Genomic DNA, 15,000 nt, shown 5'->3' with positions numbered 1-15,000 from the left:
GCAAACGAAAACAAAAACCTAACAACAAACCCAACCACAACCACAAACACCAATACCAACCAATAACAACACAAAAAAAAAACGAAAAAGCAAACGAAAACAAACCAAATCCAAACGCAAAACCAACCAAAAACACAAATACAAACCCAAAGAAAAAAACACAAACAAAAACAAAATAAACCGGGAGTGATCTCCCCTAAACTTTCTCGAATATTCTTATATAAAACAACAGGGGATGGGAACTCGGGTTATAGTTATGATTTTTAATCCATTTTAAATACATAAACTTTTTAAAATAAAATAGAATCTCATAGAAAAAAGTATTGCACACCAAGCGAACGCCAAATAAAGATTTTCATAATGGTGCGCAATATTATTAGTACTTTATAAATTTAGATGCGTTTTTGAGAAATCGGAAATAGCGTAAATTAGTACTTCCCGTCAACGGAAATTACTCAAAATTTAACAGAAGGTAGAGAATTAGATTTTTTACTTACATGTGAAATTTCATTTATCTATCTGAAATAGTACTCAAGTTATAGGCTTTTGAAAAATTAAAAGTAGAAAAAGTACCACTTCCGGTTATCGGAAATCGCTCAAAAGTGGATACGGATCTACGATTTTGATAAAATACTTATATATGAAATTTCATCAACCTAGCTGTAACGGTACTCAAGTAATCGTGTTTACACACACACACACACACAGACACACAGACATACGGACACGATTGCAAAATTATGTTTTTCCGTATCAGTGAGATGTAAAACGTCGAGATTTGCAAAAATCTCGATTTTTTTTTTTTTGCACGATTACAAGACTTTCTCTATACTTCGTATATACGAGAAAGTAAAAAGAAAGAACAAAAACGAACCAAATCAAACCGCAACCACTAACGCAAACCCAACCTAAACACAAAGAAAACACTAACGCGAACATAAACGCAAAGTGCTCACAGTCTAGCCTGGGGCGGAATCACCTGTTTTAGCTTAATAAACGACTATAGTACCCCAACTTATTCATAGTCTTTTGCACTCACTTAAACGAACGCGCCTGTTTCAATTTAATGAACAATTATAATACTCCAAGCCTATCCGTAAAATACCTACAACATTTGCACTTGATCAATCCCCGCTAATTATGTAATTATTTTTTTCCCAACACCAAAACAAAGTAATAATAAAATACTTTAAAAAAAACTTTTTTAAAAAACCACGTTTTTCTTGTGGACTAAAAAGTAGAAAATAAATTTTTCTTTTGTGCTTCCTCGAGCTGTGCAGGTTCTTGTGATGACTGACAAAAAACGTGGGTACGTTCACCATCAAATTTCCCGACCCATCTGCCCGACCCACGTTTTTTGTCAGTCATCACAAGAACCTGCACAGCTCGAGGAAGCACAAAAGAAAAATTTATTTTCTACTTTTTAGTCCACAAGAAAAACGTGGTTTTTTAAAAAGTTTTTTTAAAGTATTTTATTTTCTCCTTTTTAGTCCGTTGCTACACATGAAAAACTTGGTTTTTAAAAAGTTTTTTATATAGTTTATTTTGCTACTTTATCTAATGACTTGATTAAGTATAACTTGACTAAGTGTTTATAAATACACGGACTAAAAATCTTGAGCGACCGCTACGTTTTAAACAGAGAAAGGTCGTAATTTAATTAAGCCTACATGCCGTGACCAGGATTCGAACCTGGGTTGTCGCGGCCACAACGCGAAGTACTAACCACTATACGATCACAGCCAGCGCGCTCACATCGATTGGGGCCGAAGTAACTGTGTCAATAGGCCTCCAGTCTTGTCGGTATGTTTAGAAATCATGTCCTCGATTTTATGGTCCTTGGGGCGTAATTTAATTAAGCTAATTTAGGTCTCTAATTGCTAGTTTTTATGATTGCATCTGAAATTGTTAGGCGAAAATAGCCTGCATTCCAAATTTCAGATCTCTAGAGCAATCAGAAGTGGGCTAATTTTCGATGTCAATTTTAACAACAAACATCCAAACAAACGCGAAGCTGAGTTAAGAAAAACGTGTTAAAATAAAAAGTAAATTCTTTTCCACTAATGCAATGGTTTTATAAAGGGAAGTAATTGTGTTTTCCTAATTTATCAAAAGGAAGTAAGTGCTATAGGACTAAATAAAGACATAATTAGAATTTTTTGTAAAAGATGATATTTTTTTTTAAACTTGTGTTTAATGAACATGCCGAAAATTATTACTTTCAGTTTGATAAATGAAAATTATTTCCCAAAACTTTCAATATTAATTTTTTAACTCATAAATTTAGACCATAAGGACTTTAATTATCTAACACTTAAATCCATCGAAGATCCACGACAAACATATGTGTTACATACCGAATTGAGCTTTATATATTAGATTTTCAGTGCATTTAAAAGCTTGTTGCTGTAAAGTGTTTTTTTCTATATTTGTTACATTTTCTACTTTTTAGTGATTCCTAATTTATGAAATTGACACGACTAAAAATATTTGCTTCATCAAAACAACATCAGTAGCTCGCGATATCTGAAACATAATTATATTATATACCCCGTGAATGCAGCCGTCTGTGACTACACTTTACAGACATCAGCAAGCAGATAGAGTGAAGGATAGTTCTTATTCTTAATACATCCCCTTAGTTTCAAATAGTTTAAAAACGTTATTATCTGCCCCTAATAGCCTTTACTAAATCCACTGACTCTCAGAGGCGTGGCGATGGGGGGGGGGGGGAGCAGTGTTTCTTCCAGACTTTTTTCTCCGGGGGGGGGGGGGGGCCACTTGAAATTTTCGGGGGGGGGGGCGGTAGACTTTCTTCGGAGGGGGGGGGGGACGCGGACACTGTTAAAAGTATATATTTTTCATTTCGTTCGGGGGGGGGGGGGCGGTAACAATTTTTGGGCTTTGCCCCCCCCCCCCCCCCGAATAGATGCCTGGAAGAAACTCTGGGGGCGACGACCATAGGGGCGCCAAAATGGGTTGGAAAAAGTAATCAAAAGTTTGAGGGAGGGGGTGCAAATCGAAAGTTTGAGGGGTGTGTGCAAATCGAAAGTTTGTCCCCGAGCGCCGGGAAGGGTCGCTACGCATCTGCTATTGTATTTGTACATTGTCGTGAACCACAGCTCACCAGGAAAGGGTTATCTTACTGAATGTAGTAATCTATCGAGTGATTTAATTTTTTTTTATCCTTAGTTTCGTAACCGATTAAGTAATTTTTAATGACAAATTAAACATCTAATTAAATTTTAAAAATAGATTGACTTGTATTGTCATCGAAGTACAACATATCTGGAAAGTTTAAAGAAATCGCATCATTCAAAGTGGATCAAAATTGAGTTACAAGCTTTGCCACAAACACACAAACTAACAGATGTTGCGAACTAAATAAAAGCTTGTAAAAACAAACTGTTATCAGAAGTTTCTTGACTTGCTTCCTCACTCTTAGTGCTTTGTCCGCGAATGGCTAACTATATTTCAAACACTTCTACCAGACAGATTTGTTTTAAAGGGGGGGGGGGGGAGGGATAGTCGATGCCAATTGAATGTTGAATTAATTTTTAAAGAATGAATAAGGGTTTTCTTTATAAATTATTATTTTGAGCTTCACGGTGTTCACTTAGTGTGCAATTGTTTTTAGTCGTGCAATACTATTGTATTGAAAAAATTGGATATTGAATTTTCGTTCAAATAAAAACATTTTTATAACAAGCTTTTATATAAATTATAGCCATCCCTCCACCTAACTTTAACTGTAAATAATAATATTAGGAGTAGGCTTATTTACACTATTTACCATACACACAAATGTGTGTTTGGTATGACCGATACATACATGTCTTATAATACTTTTATATCTTTTTTATATTATCTTCCAAACAATATGAATTAATTATCACACACATATATATATATATATATATATATATATATATATATATATATATATATATATATATATAATATATACAAAGAGTTAAAGAACACACTAACATGTTAAATAAGGGCAGCAAACCACATACATTAAAATTATTGCCTTATCATTAATTAAACATTATTTCACTTACTGCATGAGAATTGACTATATCTCTTCTAAGTTTGATCTCATGAATTTGCTTAACTTGCCCTTTATTTTCCTAAAATTAAATGAAGAAAACTATTAAGTAGAATACATTTACATATTATTACTATGTACACGCTGGAAAAACAAACAAGCGATTCATGTTTCTTTCAGCTGACAATGATCTACAGAGGAGAACTATGAAAAAGTAAGAAGTAAAGTAAAATAATTTATTTCTTGTAGTCGATTCATATATTTGTAGGCAAATAAATTTAAACACATTTTTGTTACACTATTTGGTTATAGGTAATCAGTGGCGTAGCGAGGTCGGGTGTCACCTGGTGCGGCACTTAATGGTGTCACCCCCCAGACGCATAGATACCCATCCCAGGGACAAAGTTTCAAATTTTCGATTTGCACCCCCCCCCCCTCAAACTTTCGATTTGCACCCCCCTCAAGTTTTCGATTTGCACCCCCCCCCCCTCAAACTTTCGATTTGCACCACCCCCCCTCAAACTTTTGATTTGCACCCCCCCTCGAGTTTTTCTCTATATATTTTGCTATTTTTTGCCTTGGTGTCACCCCCCGTAAATGGTGTCGCCCGGTGCGGTCCGCACCCCCCGCCCCCCCCCCCTCGCTACGCCCCTGTAGGTAATAAGCTTTTGAACTAAAACATCCATATGGTGTGGGGGGGGGGGGATTTACCCTACCCAATTTTTTATGTAGGTTTATCTTTATGTAGTGTAAATATCTATAAAGACGAGAAAAATGGCCCGTTGAGGAAGGATACAACGGGCGCTAGGTTGATAGTGCTGTCTATTTTCTCGGTACTTTAATTTATACAAAATATAGTCATAGGCATATCCCTAAACCATGCACCTAATCTCATTCATGACAAAAGTCGCATTTAGAGTTTCTTTCAGGCAACTCTAATTGGGAGGAGGGGGCTTCGCCCCCCTCCCCCCCCCCCCCCTCCCACACTCCAAAACATGTCTACCGTCCCATTCAACGAAAAATAATTATATACTTTTTCCAGTGTCCGCCCCCTCCCAGAAAATTCTACCCCGCCCCCGAAAATTTCAAGTACCCCACCCCTCTCCAGGGAGGAAAAAGTCTGAAAGAAACACTGGTCGCATTTGTAGATCATACAAACTAAAGGAAGAATCTGGGCGGGGATTCGCCCCTACCGGAAGAGATGCTTGAAAAAAAAAAAACTGCACGCTAAACACTTTTTAGATTAGAAAAAGTTCCCCCTCCGGGGAGGAAAAAGTCTGAAAGAAACACTGGTCGCATTTGTAGATCATACAAACTAAAGGAAGAATCTGGGCGGGGATTCGCCCCTACCGGAAGAGATGATTGAAAAAAAAAACTGCACGCTAAACACTTTTTAGATTAGAAAAAGTTCCCCCTCCGGGGAGGAAAAAGTCTGAAAGAAACACTGGTGTCGCGCTTAGCCACTACCCGTAGAAAACAAACTCAAGCCGGAGAGTGCACACAGTAATATGACGTCATTGATTCTCGAGTAAACATTGAATAAAAAGGCAATTTTGTCTAATCTAAATGGTTTGCGTAAAGAGTTTCTTGCATACAATTCTTCGGGTAGGGGCGAAGCCCCATCCCCGCGTAAGAACGTCTGAGCCCCCCTCCCCAACTCAAAAGAAATTTCTTCATCGATACTCTATAATAAAATTACCGCCTAATTAATGTGTCTAATCTGAAAAGTGGTTTTCTTGCAATTTCTTTAATGCAATTCTTCGGGTAGTGGCTAAGCGCGACACCAGTGTTTCTTTCAGACTTTTTCCTCCCCGGAGAGGGGTGGGGGGTACTTGAAATTTTCGGGGGCGGGGGTAGAATTTTTGGGGAGGGGGCGAACACTGGAAAAAGTATATAATTATATTTCGTTGAATGGGACGGTAGACATGTTATTTGGTGGGGGGTGGGGTGGGGGTGGGGGGGTGGGGGTGGTGTGTGTGGGGGGGGGGGGGGTGGGGTGGTTTTAGTTTAGAGAAAAGAGACAGCACTATCAGCCTAGCGCCCGTTGTATCCTTCCTCAACGGGCCATTTTTCTCGTTAGTATTAATATGTATATATTTATATGTATGGGGCGAAAAAAATTACAAGCTTATTTTAAACAGTCAAAGGTAACAAATTTAACGGCTACGAGCCTTTGCATACTGATTTAACTGTTTTCTACTTTGATTTTGCAACTATAAAACATATACCCTAAAGAAACAAGGACCGAAAAAAACACTTTCCAGCTTTCCGAGATGGGAGGAGGAGGGCGTTTTTTCGAAGAATAAAATCGGAAAAATTTACACTGGATTAAGGAATAAATAACCGTTATCACTTAGAAAAGAAAACTATTGAACTAAAGCGTGTTTTATGATTGTGTAACATAAAAATACCCAGTTTTGCTAAGAAATGACGTGACTAGTTGTTTTTACGATTCTTACAATGATTGGATTACATCTTACATGGATAACTGAATTAAAAAGAAATATCACGGATTCTTGTATCCGACCACTATATACTAATATATAGACCAAAATATACTATCGGAGCGGGCGGGTGGAAGGCGACACTCTTTGTGCCGAAATTTTAAGAGAGAAGAAAATTAGTATATTGTAATGAATAGATCACTTTTTATAACACTTTTTTTCGTAACACTTCGTTCAACCTAACTGATAATTTAAAACTGTATCAAAATTGTTCTAAAGAAACGAACAAAAGTAGACCAAATAAGTTTGCACCTTTCTACAATCTACACTCCAAAGCACTGGTTCTTAACTTTTTGGAGGTACCGCACCCACACCAGTTTCATATGCACATTCAACAAACACTTCTTAATAGTTGTATCGTTCACACTAACAAAATAAATTATACAAGAAATGTGTAATCTCATTACATAATTAATTAGTTGATTTAATTATAGCTAAAGAAAATAAAGGGAGATAGTTTATTTATTTAATTAGTTTAAATTTATTAAGCCACGCCACACAACACTATGCGTGTGTGGTGTGTTGCCTGACCTATAAAATATATTATTGTTTTGAGTTTATATTTAACTCAATGCAACAAACCCACCGGTTGATTAAGGCCACACCTAGGGCTCGTTCTGCTACGTAATAAAGCAAAATTATTTTGCAACAGTAAAATATATGTTTGTGGCGGCAGGCGGCCACAGTGTTCCACACAAAAGAAATAAGTTGATCTATCGTCGGCGGTATTTCGGCGTTTTCGAATATTGAACAAGAGGTATTTTAAGTCGACACAAAAGATTGTGAAGTTGACAAATCACCAGAATGTCTAGCGATAGTGTAAACGAAACATCTTTGATGAAGTCTGCATCAAATATTTATTACTGTCAATCGGTCGCGATAAAATTTTCGCAGACAGCTTCGCATCCTACCACCACCCTACGTAAGTACAGGTGGTGGTAAAATGCGAGGCGAAAATTCACGTGACCGACGGTTTTCACGCCCTTCCTGCAGTTTACCGCATCGCCATTTCACAATTTCCCGACACCCTCCTAAGGACCATTGGCGTAGACAACACTTCGTCAACTCACTAGATTTTTATGTAGGTAGAACTCTAATAATCCATATATATATATATATATATATATATATATATATATATATATATATATATATATATATATATATATATATATATATATATATATATATATATATATATATATAAAGATATATATATATATATATATATATATATATATTTATATATATATATATATATATATATGTTACGGTCAAAGCCCGAAGTGCGGCCAAACCCCGGATTGGCCGGCCAATGCGCGGATTGGCCGGCTCTCTTGGCCAAAGCCCGAAGAACTATATATATATATATATATATATATATATATATAAATGTGTGTGTCTGTGAGTTTGTATGTCTGTCTTTTATGCATTACTACACCTTTCATCATATAGCCATGAAACTTTGAGAAGTTATTGAAAATAATCCTAGGGAGGTTTCTGCAAAAAAAAAAAATTTCAAATTCGCAGGGGTGGTGCCAGGGCAGGGTGCAACATAATGCAGCGGGCTATCTCGTGAGAGCTATGGCGCCTACGTTAGTTTTAAACAGTGCGATAGACTATGAATAAGATTGGGCATTTAGGCGTTCACTAAAGTGAATCAGAGGCGTTTGCCATCGTGTAACAGGTTGCAATTTGGTGCCCCTGGCTATTTCGGTAGCGCTATGCCGCATACGTTTGTTTTAAAGATTGTGATAGAATATGTATAAGAAGTAGTATTAAAGTCGTTAGGGGCAAAGCGCGTGGAATGCATGCAAGTTATAAATGAAAATTATTGTTTTCAGTTAACAAAAAGACTGTTGACAGAAATATTAGGCAATAAGTCCAATGTCTCGCAAACTAAGGCTCTGAACTGCATAAAATGCATAGCATATCAAAATAGTACATTTAAATTGAAATAATACTATAGCACACCTAAAGGTTAATGTTGTAACAGAGAATCTAAGCAGACCAAACAGTAGAAAATTTTAGAAGTCATTGTGCTTAGTAGCTTCTTACCATAATTGATAAAAACGTAAGAAAAAGTGACATCCTTGCCCAAATTATTTCAAGGAAGCCATGCATCTTCGTAATTGCAGGTTTGATTTTTTCCAACAAAGATGTATAGGTATTATCTGCATTTAGGCATTCTTGTGATTTATTTAATACCAGGTCTTCCACAATAGAAACCAAATAGACAAAGGCTGCTTCCAAATTTAGTCTTGTCACTTCCTGAGGAGAGGATACATTAAATTTGGTTTATGGTTCTTACTTAACCATATAATGGAACTTATTTTTAATATTTTAATTAATTAATTTTAAACTAGATTTAAATAGGCCTATTAGGGAAGATTTAATTATTTAATATAATTTAACTTCTGTTTGGAACTTTGAGACTACTCAAATCAGAGTTAATTGTGAATATCATACACTTTTTGAGGACAAAATTTGTCTGAACTTAATATTAAAAACAATTTTATCCAGTAAGTATTTTTTTCATGTAGAGGATCATTTAACACATGCTTATTATTTGTGGTAGTAAGTTTGAACTTTATTCAAATTTTTAAAATATTAAGTAACTGAAATAAATAAAACAAATATACCCAAGGCTCCATTGTAGGAGATTTAACAAAATTACTCCCAGACCACTTCCAATTTTGCTCAATACTTGGAGGTTGATTTTCAGACATGTTTCTAAGTGAAGCTAAATCTGCACCCTCACTAGTGTTGGCATTACGTTTAGCAGATAAATAAGCTTCAGATGCTTCTATCACAAGACTATCAGCGCATAAACCATTGATAACAGAAATCTGAAATTTTGGAATGCATTATGTAAAACATCTTAAAACTAATAACTTTTAGAGTGTATAAAGTAGGCCTACATTGTTGTTTCTTTCTCTTGTCACCTATGTTAATTAAGCTATTCAATTGGCATTGTTAGCATCAGGCCAACTATGAAATGTATGTATGTGTTTGTCTTTTATGCATTATTACATCGTTCATCCAATCGCAATGAAACTTGGGGGAGGTGTTGAGAATACTCTGGGGAAGTAACTGCAGAAAAAAAATTCAAATTCGCAGGGGTGGCGCCCTGGGAGGTTGCGATTTTTCTATATATAAATACAAGTCGGATGCGGTTCGACACCGTTCATCTGAGTGCCATGAAACTTTAGGGAATAGATGAGAATACTCCCAAGAAGATTTCTGCGAAAAGAAGAATTTCTTATAACCGGCGCACAGGATGCTTTTTTTGTCAATATCCGGTTTGATGCCCAGAGTTCCAGAGCGGCTATCATTACACCTGGTGTCCGTTAATAAAGCGTCCTGCATAGTGCGAAAGGGGTACTACTATATTCTGCGATAAAACAGACGAAGACACTGGTGCCCCGGTGATTGCATGTCCCTGAGCAACATGGGCTCTTGTGTGAGTACTATGGTACCTACGTTTATTTTTTTTAAAAAGTCTATATACTAAAGATACGATGGGCTACAGTAATATTTTATTTTATCGAATCAGGCGCAACCTACGGTGCCCCGCAGGGTGCTATTTGGCTCCTCGGGCTTTCCCTTGAGCGCTATGGCGCAAACGTTCGCTTTAAAGAGTGCGTATAATATGGATAAAATGTGGTATTATAGTCATTTACTAAAGTGAATCAGGCACGTACGCAGGCGCCCCATCATGGTGCGATTTGGCATCATAGAGCTCATGGGATAACCCGGGGCGCCGAATAGCACCCTGCCAGGGCGAAATGAATTTTTTTAGCAGAAATCTCGCTCACATGATAGTACGGGGCGTCAAATCGCACTCTGCCGGAGCTCCGGCAGACGCGGCTGATTCAATAAAGTGAAAGATTATTGTTGCCCATCGTGTTTTTAGTGCGTAGCCTTTTAAACAAACGTAGGTCCCCTAGTGCTCGCAGCGGGGCCCAGAACGCTTCGAGTTAGGGTTAATAGCTTATTAAAATCTTTTTTACAAACAATTTTGTCTACACTTAGAACTTTGTCTACACTTGCGACAAGTCATTAAACATTTTGTTATTTGGGCTACATGAAATGACAGTTTTAAATTCGTAGTTTCTGTTAGGTGGGTCTGTTTTCTGTTTTGTTTTTATTTTAATTGTATAAAACTTGTTTTAAATTTTATTTAATTGATCTCAGAAAAAGGCGCCACGATCCTTAAAATGGTCGTTGATGGAGCTGCTGCTCACCCCTCCTCCTGCATACCTTACGGTACAGAATATAAAAAATAAAAATCGGTTGCAGTTTAACACCCTTCATCTGAGTGCCATGAAACTTTGGGTCAGTTGATGAGTATACCCCCAAGAAAGTTTCTGTGAAAAAAAGAAATTAAAATTTCTTATGGCAGTTGCCCAGGAGAATATGATTTTTGTCAATACACAGTTTGACGCCCTGAGTTCCAGAGTGGCTATTTTAGCACTTGGTATCCGTTAATTGGACGTCCTGCATAGGGGGAAGGTGTATTATATTCAGCAGTAAAACTATAAAGAAAAGCGAGGGTCACTTTAGTATCTATTGGATACCTTTACAATATTTAGGAAGAGACCCACTTTCCTTTATAGTTATTTAATTAGTAGTGTATAGCTTATTTTCTACTTTTTAGAGCATTATTACATAAAAGCTTGTTATTAAAACGTTTTTTATGATTTTTTTTCAGTACTTTACATTTTTTATTTACAATAGAGTTGCATGATTAAAAACCATTCGCACCTAATGAACGTGATGATGCATGTATAATAGTGCGGAATAGTTGGACAAAATTTTAATTAATTCATAAAAAAATTAATTAGGCATCCAATTAAGTCAAATTTAATGTCAGAGTGCATTGTCTTCATTCCTTGACCCACATGCCAACGTTGAAACAAATCAATCAGAAGTGTTCGAAATTTAAGCAAAACATGAATAGCTTTATTTAATATTGTTCTAACCATACTGAAAATATATTCTAAACTATAGAAAAATTATAACTTGCTTTCTATTAAAATAATGTCATTAATGTTTTAAAAATCATGCAGGGTAAAATAAAACCTTAAAAAATAACTTGATCGTGACAACAGCTAACAAAGCCCACCCATTTTGCCAGCCGTGTATTTGAATAGGGAGAAATCTAGCAGACAACACAGTTCTGATGAACGATTAATCGCGTCACAAAAACACTCTTTTAAAAACTAACCCACCGTATCACTGAAAATCGGTCTTTATCATCGTAGCCATTTAAAAACAAACACGTTTTTTCACAAATCATTTTCTAGGCTACCGATTAAATAGGATAAATAAAATTGGTATAAAATTAAAGGTAAATTAATGTAGTTTTTAATTTTCAAAGTCATCATGAACAATAATATAATAAAGTTTAAAATCTTAGGCAACACCCTACAGGCGGCCGCCCAAGTGCGTTCTACCTCAGTATTACGGTGAGTGATTAACGTACACTCAAGGCTTTCATACAGCATGCCCCAGTAGTGTAGGTAAATCCAAAATCCCATAAATATGATCCAAGTGTAGGCATTGTTTACATTTAAATAACTCAGTTTTAGGAAACAAGGTCACATATCTAAGAACATAGGATTGGTAACGCATTGATGAACCCTCTAAAAAGATTGCGTCAGACTTTCTTCTCTACATAGCTGTCTTTATTTAAAACAACTGTAATGGTACTGGATTAACATTTTATTAAATAACTGATTTGAAATTTCACGAAAAAAATTTCAACCTTTTGGCAAAACAGTTCCTTCCGTAGCAACCTAAAAATTTTAATATTACACCCTATATTTTATTAACATTTTTTAATACTAAAATAAACATAAGACCATTCGCCAGCTCCCCCAATAAAAAATTGAAAATTTTTTTTCTCTTAACGCCCGCATTTATCTATCTATATCTATATTTAATTTTTAAATTTATATAAAGAAATTTCAAAACAGATACCTTTTCTTTCATATTATTGACAGTTTCTTTAACAGCCTCAACAAGTCCTTTATTTGAAACTTCATATAAGTTGTCTGAAAGAGATTTTAGCTCAGTTCTAAGGTTGGTGATTTTATTTAAGATACAGCATGCCTTTGCAGTTTTTGTAGTCTGATGAGATGACCCATCAGATGTATAGGTAACTTTTACTTGGTTCAGTAGACGTCGCAAGCCACCATTTTTCATATCTCTACAATGCGTAGAAAATGCGCCGACAGTTGATATGTCATACATTCTACCTGAAAAACAAATTATAAACAATGATCAAAACTTTTGACACCACACTTTATTCTAACCCCTCCCCTTCCTTTTTTAAAACTATATGTGGGTCAATATTTGACGAAGTGGTCTAGCGGTAGAGAGCTGGACTGCTAAGCTCTAAGTCTCGAGTTCGAATCGGGGTTCAAGTCAGTAGACCGTCCCTGAGTCCACCCAACTCTGATGGGTACCTAACTCACATCAAGGAGAGTAAAAGCGGCTGGGCATAGTGCTGACCACACTATCTCTTCACATGCCGAGGTCACAGAAACAAGTGAACTCTACTTCACTTGCTCCATAGACCGTCAGGTTTGAAAGGGAACTTTACTTTTACAATATTTGGTATACTGATTTTTAGAAAGCATGACTGAAGGTGCTGGGTGAGGTACATGATAATGTATAACCAGTTGATCAACTTAAGTGTGTAAGTCTTTAGAAACATTACTGGTTTATTATTAACCTTATAATACACCATGTATCTACCACAGCTGACTAACAAGGAATAAGCCCCTTAACTTTCCCAAACCCACCTTTTATAACCTACCTAATCTCAGTCATTACTCCAATACATGTCACTTCCCTCCCAATAGTTACTATGCTATAAGTATTGTGTACAGTTTAATTTTCATACAAGCCACAACCTAACAGACTATAGTTTGAAGGTTATATGCAAAAGGAACATTACTTTAAACATTCTCTTATTGTTTACACTACCTTCTATTATAATAATCTATCTAATACATTCATGACACTGAACATTTTTCTTTTAATTTACAAGAAGTCTTTATAAATTCAAAACGGCTTAAATTACTAAAATTCAGTTACAAAAATCACATTATACAATGTAAAACTTCCTGAACCATATTTCCCCACCCTCATCTCACCACACATCATGACAAGTCTGTTTCCCCCCCTACACCTTTCCTATAGAGCTTTGACTTTTTTAAGCATGGACAAATATTGTTAAATTTATACAGTAACTACCGCTGTTGGATTAGGCTTTGCTCAAGCCATTTATTGCCATGTCTGAATTTAAATTTTAATGCAGATATGCTTGTTTACTAAATGTTTTAAGGAAAATTAAAGAGCATTGCATAAAGCTATGATCAAAACAGCAATGGCTATTCTAAAATTACTTATCACCCACCATTCCTCAATAACATAGTTCGTTACACAAATATAATAAGCATCACAGTCAAATCATTAAAAATTAAACTGCTTGTTAATTACTTTCCCTATCCAGGTGACAACCCCATATGATACAATTAACATATTAAAAAATAAAATATCGGAATCGTATCATGTAAGAGTAAAGAGCTTTTTAAACTGTCACATCTAACAATTGCAACGTGTAACATGGATGCAAATGAAAAAAAAACAACAACAATGAAATAAATATAAGAAAGTGTAACATAACATTGCACACACACAGCATACTAACTTAACAATAAAAGCCACCAGTGCCTATTAAATGTTAAATAATATGTAGAGAGTTGCCAATAATGTTTTATTGTTGTTAATAAGCAAATAAACTAAAATGAAACAAAAAGTTTAACAGTAATGTGACATCCATTACCTGAGTGTAGGACATGCCTACCCAAACCCCCTCCCAGTATTAGTCCCAGATCAATTACCTCCTCTCAATTACCAACCTGTATAATTACCCCGCTTTAGAGTACATATTATACCAATACCTAGACCTGTCATTCAAATAGCCATCTCCCAATCCCTAACCCTGTTCCTAACCAAAATCTGATGCTTATCTTTCTCTATTATACAGTATGGTACTATATTGGTACTTGTTACACATGAATTATAGGCTTAAATATTTTAAGGTTATACTTGTTTGAGAAAAAATATTTTATAAAATAGTAATTGGTCAAAAGGCAATGTGCTTTACTTCACGTTTAACGTTATTAGTGACAAAGCAAAGAAATAACTAAATAGCTAAAAATCCGACAAATTTAAAATAACTTAGGCTACTAATGCCTATTAGAAAAACCAAATTATAACCATTATTGGTCAACAAAACACCATATTAAATGCACACACTGATTAAGAGACTAAAATGATTCCGTTAAAAAACTGTATACGTTTTTTTAAAAAATAATTTGTTTAAGTTTTGGCTGAGAAAATTGTATACATTTCATAGTGTAAGTCTTG

The 15,000-nt window shown here is 35.6% G+C and overlaps 1 protein-coding gene across 1 annotated transcript in view; it reads right to left on the bottom strand.

The window, feature by feature from the left end:
- The window catches only part of LOC131956001 (type II inositol 3,4-bisphosphate 4-phosphatase), a 30,044-nt gene that overhangs the window by 12,099 nt on the left and 2,945 nt on the right, over positions 1-15,000 (bottom strand). Inside the window, exons 2-5 of the mRNA XM_059320332.1 lie at positions 12,541-12,818; positions 9,198-9,404; positions 8,614-8,826; positions 4,065-4,133 (exon numbers count right to left, since the gene is read on the bottom strand). Of these exons, the coding sequence (XP_059176315.1) occupies positions 4,065-4,133; positions 8,614-8,826; positions 9,198-9,404; positions 12,541-12,818 (767 nt within the window). The remainder of the gene's footprint in view (positions 1-4,064; positions 4,134-8,613; positions 8,827-9,197; positions 9,405-12,540; positions 12,819-15,000) is intronic.

This window comes from Physella acuta, unplaced genomic scaffold, assembly GCF_028476545.2.
Source record: "Physella acuta isolate Inbredline_101_S28 unplaced genomic scaffold, ASM2847654v3 ptg001121l, whole genome shotgun sequence".
Lineage (NCBI taxonomy): Eukaryota > Metazoa > Mollusca > Gastropoda > Physidae > Physella > Physella acuta.
The sequence above is the reverse complement of the archived record's forward strand: the minus strand, read 5'-3'. Positions and strand labels throughout refer to the sequence as shown.